General features: G+C 42.7%; 1 protein-coding gene across 3 annotated transcripts; it reads right to left on the bottom strand.

Annotated features, from left to right (window-relative positions):
* Positions 1–640: 640 nt before the first annotated feature.
* LOC148414388 (histamine H3 receptor) lies at positions 641–6,323 on the bottom strand. 3 transcript variants are annotated; one of them, XM_088429643.1, is made up of 4 exons: positions 5,891–6,323; positions 4,565–4,731; positions 1,592–2,187; positions 641–1,519 (listed from the first exon to the last, which is right to left on the bottom strand). In XM_088429643.1, exons 1-4 carry the CDS (start codon positions 6,132–6,134, stop codon positions 1,438–1,440), a joined length of 1,089 nt encoding a protein of 362 aa, XP_088285769.1. In that variant the 5' UTR covers positions 6,135–6,323; the 3' UTR covers positions 641–1,437. The 3 variants fall into 3 exon arrangements, with proteins under 3 accessions (XP_088285769.1, XP_088285770.1, XP_088285768.1); XM_088429644.1 differs by having other exon boundaries at positions 641–1,516; XM_088429642.1 differs by having other exon boundaries at positions 641–2,187.
* Between the last annotated feature and the right edge of the window lie 388 nt (positions 6,324–6,711).

Here is a 6,711-nt window from a genome sequence, read left to right as displayed (position 1 = left end):
TGTGTACTTTTTTCCCCCCTCGGGGATAATTAGGTGACATCGTCTGCCTGAGGCTCGAATCACTCAATAAGTTGGTGCAAATACTTTTTTATTACTTTGCATTTAAGTGTTAATTCAAACACAATCACGGCAGCCAGTCAGAGAGCAATTTGGGTCAACGATACTTGAAGCTGTGGAGCGTTCCACACATTAAAAGCTGCAAAGATAAATAGTGACATCTAGTGGCGCAAAGAAACAAACACACCCGCCTCGACACACTTACAGTAAATGGTACAATCGTCTCTATTTATTTATTTTGCTGCTGGTATCTCTTCACGACGTATTTTTGGATGATTAAAGGTGATCGTGGCAAAAGCACGAGGGAAAATCTTTTTATGGGGACAATGGCGTCATAAATGTTATTTCCACAAACCTCAATTTTACCAATTCAAGTCGCAAAACAGACATTCAGTCCCGTGTATTTATTTACATTTTTTACACTATTTTTTTCAAGTGTTTGGCTAAAGGAGGTCTTCAAACTATTACTATTACTAAAAGTATTAATCAATTACTTTTCAGTATATAATTCATTGCTAAAGTAATTAATTAGGTAAATAAGTACTGAAGGGAATCCTTTAGGTACTTAAGTACTGAGGTAATTCATTACTGAAATAACCAATTACTTTTGGTGCTTTGTACTAAAATAATCAATTACACTAGTACTTAATTCCCTAAGCTTATTGATTACTTTGGTATTTATTTAATTTTGTACCAGACATTTTTAGACCCTCCTTTACCCAAACATAAAGTAACGAATTACTTTCGTAATTGATGTTCTAAAGCATCGTTGACAAACATACGGCCTGCGGGTTGGTTCTGGCCCGCAAACGAGTTTAATCGGGTCCGCAAGATGATTTTGTCTGTAAAGTATCAAAATTAGCCGAATTATTTTCAATAAATGAAAAATAGTATTGCTCATGTTTTACAATTTATACTAGTGATGTAGTGCTTGTACTATTTTGGAAAGTAGCTACCTAAATATATATTATGATTTTAGTTATTATTCAATTAATATCCGCCCTTGTTAGGCCTTCCCCTAGCTGCCAAACACTTGAAAGAAAAGCAAAATGTGAGTTTGGGATTGAATGAGTTCATGGCAATATCACAATGATTGCAACATTTAAACTTTATGCAAATACAATCAAATTGCAACAAACAACACACAATACATTGCAAGTGAAATAAGTTCAAGTTTCTCTTTTTCCTCTTGGTTCAATTTTCTATTCGTGGCACCCGTAGCGACCGTAAACATTTCTGACATTTACCGTGTACAAAAACGACAGCCCGTTATTCTCACGACAGACGATTTACACACGCGCAGTACGGGACAGCCGATTCCTCGCGTTACTTTCGGACTACTTCACAGTTTGGGGCTTTCGACACGGACGTGTCGGATGGTCACTGGCGAAGGACGCCTAAAGGGGGGGTGGAGCTTCGCCGCTTTGGGCAGAGAATCCTAGCGAAGGCCCTGCGGAAGCTGCTGTGACACAGCGGGTAGAGGAAAGGGTTAATGGCAGAGTTGAGCCACAGGAGCCAGAAGGTGACCTCGTACCAGTGATGCGGGATGCATCGCCCTCTGCAGGCGGCGCGGATGATCATCAGTAGGGTGTACGGCGCCCAGCAGATGGCGAACGCGCACACAATGATCGCTAGCGACTTGGCAATTTTCTTATCTCTGGACAGACGGTTGGGCTGGGCCGCCCTGCCGCTCGGCGGATCCTTTTTGCCCATATTTGGAGACGAGGCCGGCGAGGGGACGGAGCCCCTCGCCGCCGCTTTCCCTCCCGTCCCCCAGGTGTGGGAAAAGGAGCCGGCGTCCCCTTGCGCGGACGCGGCTTCCTTCGGCCGAAGGTTGAGCCGGGCCTCCCTGCAGCGGAGCCGGCGCCGGCGGATGTTCAGATAAATGCTGAGGTTGAAGAAAGCCACCGAGATGAAAGGCGAGAAGAACTCCAGCATGGAGGCGCACAGCAGGAAGTACCAGGAGTGATAGAATTCGGCGAAGCATTCTTCGTCCGGCACCCGGCTTCCGCCCACCGCCACTTCCCAGAATATGATGGCCGGGCTGTAGAGGACAAAGGCCAGGACCCACACCGCCATCATCTTGAGGATGGCGGGGTGGGACGTGCTTTGTCGGGCCCGGTAACTCACCTGCGCCGCACAAAAGCGCAAATTGGTTGTGGTATACATGTACTGTATGTGATGTGTGTGTGTGTGTGTACATATATATATATATATATATATATATATATATATATATATATATATATATGTATATATATATATTTCCCCCCTGCCCACAATTTTGCAGTGTCATGTGATTAACCCTGTGCAGTATTTTAATCATTATTGCGTGCGTGTGTGTGTGAGTTGGGTAATGTTGCTGCCACCCTCCTCAAAATTGCAGTGTCAGTGAACATGATTTAAAAAAAAAAAACCACTTGTAATGACAGAAGCACGATTTAATTCATCGGAAGAGGTATGAAGAATCTTTTAGGAAGTTTGAGTTCTTAAGTGTTGCTTTAAAATGATGCAATGCCTTAAACATTATCATGTACACTAGGTATATATCACAATTTAAATGAAACAAAAAAAAATGTACAAAAGTGTTCAGCGCAAATCTCGCCTTCACAAACCGCTCATAGTAATCAGAACGTAACTACAACTTTTATTTCTCGTGAAAATGAGTTGCTGGACGACGACTAAGAAATGCCTTCCCCCGTGGTGAACATTTCCCAGAGTGGCCGCCGCAAAGCCACCTTCAAAATACGGAACGTTCATCCAATTGAACTGCCACATTTGCCTTTGAAAGACAGACTTTGCGGCGTGACTGCCGACGACCTTTTTGTCCGTCGGTGTTCACAGAGGCGGGCTTTTAAGAGAATGCGCTTTGGCCCGCCAGTGGCCCGCTTCTGGCACGATTGATCTCTCCACGTTGGGAGGATGATGGCTGCGCGAAGAGGAGGAGGACCTCCGCGATCAAAGCCGGCTAATTAAACAAGAGCCTCCCGCTCGCTCGCTTTCTCTCTTTGCGGTGTTATTTGTATTCATCGCTCTGATGTAAAGTGTTTGCCCGTGAAAGGATAGAGAAGGCTGCCTTTGTCTACTACGCAAGGCCCCGTCCCATTTTGGCTCAACAACATGTGGGCGCAGATCCATCCTTTTCAAAGAAAAGAATAAAACGGGACGTGGATCAATAGGGATGTGGAGGGTTTCGAGAAATCAACACATTTTAAGTATATAATCGAACTGGATTGGAGCATTTTTCCTTTTTATCAAGTTCAGCTAAAGAACTTCTAAAAGATTGGCTTTGCTTTTAGCTTGTTGCATATGGGTAGCGTATTTTTCACATTATAAGGCACACCTTCAAAAAATGGCCTACTTTAAAACGTTTTTTATATATAAGGCACACTGCATTATAAGGCGCATAGAAAAGAAGCTGCAGTAGTGGCTGGGGTTGCGTTATGCATTCACTAAAGGCAATCTCAACAAAACGATCAGATAAGTCAGTCTTACTTTATTAATAGACTATCAGAGATTAAGAATAATAGTGATTTGTGGTAATTATCTGAAGAATAGGGGGAAAAATACCTCTACATTAAAATGCTGTTTAGATCAATGCCAACATGAAGAATTTAAAAGAATATAATTATGATTCAATTAAATATTAAACGTGTTTTTTTTTTTTCCCATCAAATTGCAACCAAATACATTGTATTATTTATTTAAAAACTCTTTCTGGATTTATTTCAATAAAGTTACGCTTGTTTCTTCGTAATGATAAAATAATAGGTGGCGAGCAATAATGTTACAGTTTTCTTGTTGTCTTTTCAATTTGCGTCACCAAGCAAAGAGTGTCATTAGGGGTGGCGCGGGGCCAAACTGGGTCAGCCATGATTAACCTGTGCAGATGGGCCCATTTGGGAGAATGAGGCGGCGGTGGCGGTGTCACTGCCCCCGCCACTTTTTGACCTGGCACCCTGACCGGTCAGAAACCAAGCCACAGAGCGTCCACAGTTGGGAATTTACATCTCATCAAAGACTAAACACACTGTGTCATTTGTGAAATAACAGCGGAAATAAATTAGGTCTTTTCAAGAATGGCGTAGTAGAACAAGGTGTTTTGTGAACTAGGTAAAATCATTGAGAAATCACGTCATCGCACTTTAACATTACGGTTTTGTACCCCCTGGCGATAGAACAAAGCTTTACCGTTCCGCCATTTTGAAACGAGTGAGGCCGACCAATAGCAGACCGGCATCTCCGTGAGGAGACGCCGACCAATAGCGGACCAGCATTGTAGTGACGCGTTGCACGGAAGCAGTTTGACGGCAATTACCTAAAAACGCCTGCAGATGGAGACGAAACAACACAAATACAGCCAAGCCCCTAGGGTCATGACAGTTGTTTTTGTCGCAAGATTTCCCCGAATCACCCGAAGACTAATTAAAGCCATCGTAGAAAAAATACTTGAAATTTTAGGGCACTCATCATTTTTATCTTCCCGTAACGGCCACGTGATACTCACGGCTCTTGTAACAGACAGGAAGCGGTCGTAACTGATAAGGACGATGCTGAAGACGGATGCGGAACACAGCAGGTAGTCCATGACCAGCCACAGTTTGCACAGTCCCCTGCCCAGTGTCCACCGGCCGGTGAGGATGTAAGGGATGTACACAGGAATGCAGAAAGCGCCTGTCCAGCATATAATAGCATGAACTTTATTAACCCGCCGACTATTTTTTTTCCCAGTGTGTATGTTTTTGTTTTTTTTTCCAGATTGATTCCAACATGTGCATTCATTTATTATTGATTGCCAACAAACATGCAGCAAACACATTTTGTGTGGGGCCCCTTCCCCCAAATGGACGACCGGGGCCAAATGTGATAGAAACGGACAGTTCTCTGATCTGTTTCAACCTACCGCTCGAGCGCCGTTACCATATTAATAACCCCAAATAACCATTTTTGATCATCATTTTGAGACTTGGTTTGATTTCAAATTGTCTAAATCCTAAAATTTCAGTCGCTGTGCAGAAAATCTTTCATTTCATTTAGATTCTGTGGATGTATTATTTTTCCGCGTTGAATCACAATAAAAGATTTGATTTTATGTTTAAAAAAATTACATATTTTTACTTACATTAAAGAACAAATCGGTCAATGAGTCTTACGAGACTTCATTTTCAATTTAGAATAATGCCTATTTTTTAATTGGAAATTAAAACTTGTTTTTTTATCTGATTACTTGATTAGACATAAATAATAAACACCAAGAGAGTCATTACTTACAGCCCAACAATGAAAACGTTCGATATTCCCATCATACCAAAATTTGGATTAATTTATCAGACGGTTGTGAAATCTGAATAAATTTCAGTAGAAATTAGTTAAACGTGACATTTACGACCATACAGGGTATGGAAAAAAATGTGAAAATGTCACACTATTAACCTTTTTACAGAACAAACCAGGAACAGAATCTTTGTTATTTTACTGTCAATTTGGAATACTGTATTTTTTTTTCTTAAAAGGATGGCAAATTATTAATCCTGATCGGATTAATCACCAAAATAACACTAAAATTAGCGTTGGTTTCAGCGCTACCTGGAACTCAGTCATTTGCCAATTTAGAATCACTTTGAGTAGAAATTTGACACTGCAGATCTTACAAAAATGACATTTGCAAACGTTTTCCATTCTTGTGTGTTTTGAGTTATTTAAACAAAAAAAGTCAAATTTCAGGAAATACGTGCATTTAGACGAGTTAAGTAGCTGTCCGAAAACTTTTCAAATTTGACCCAAACAAACTCAAATAAAAGGATTCAAGTCATTTACTCCCCCGAAGACTTACCAACAAGAAAGTCGGATATCGCCAGATTAAGAAAGTAGTAATTACACCGCCTCCTCAGACTCTTGTCCACTTTGAAAGCGAGCATGACCAGCGCGTTGCCCAAAACGGTCACCACCACCAAAGTCACCATCATCACCATGAGAATGACGAAGACGGGTCCCGAAAACGCCGGTCCGCTTTGCACTCTTTCCGGGCCATCGTCCGGGTGCCGCCCGCTCGAGTTGGACTGGGTGCGCTCCTCCATGCCGTCCTCACAGCTGCAGACGAGGCGGCAACAGGTGCGCCGCCCTAAAGCCGCGCATTCTCCACTGATGCACGCTCACGCGCCAAACTTGCTTTTGTGTGCAGATGTGCCCGTCGAGTGGAGCGGAGGGTGGGCGACGACCTCCGCCGATGCCGCAGCCAGAGCACGGTTACTCATCTCCCAGCGGTCGCTCGCTTGCCACCCGGTGATTTAGCCAGGGACCGTCAACAAATGAAAGCGACGCAGATCGCTAACTATTTCAAACGCGCGCGCGCTAGCTTGCCATCGCAATCGCCGTTGCTCAAATCCGGCGATTCAATTGTTTTACGCCGAATTGCTATGTGTTTTTGATTCGGGTTAAGGCGATTTTTACCGCACGATGTAGTCAAATATTTGTGGAGGCGCCCTAGTTCCAAATTCAGCTACAGTGTATTGAACTGCTTTTTGTGATCGATAGGAATGCGTTTCATGTTCGTTCGGTGATTTAGTTCACATTCAAATTGTTCGCTCGCTCAGAATAAAGTGCACTTACATTTGGCATGGCATTAATGAACTGGTTATGTTTTTTTTAACCCCG

The sequence above is a fragment of the Hippichthys cyanospilos genome, chromosome 12 (genome assembly GCF_059441005.1).
Source record: "Hippichthys cyanospilos isolate Australia breed blue-spotted pipefish chromosome 12, RoL_Hcya_1.0, whole genome shotgun sequence".
In the NCBI taxonomy this organism is placed as follows: domain Eukaryota; kingdom Metazoa; phylum Chordata; class Actinopteri; order Syngnathiformes; family Syngnathidae; genus Hippichthys; species Hippichthys cyanospilos.
Note: the sequence above shows the minus strand (reverse complement) of the source record. Positions and strands in the feature narration are given on the sequence as shown.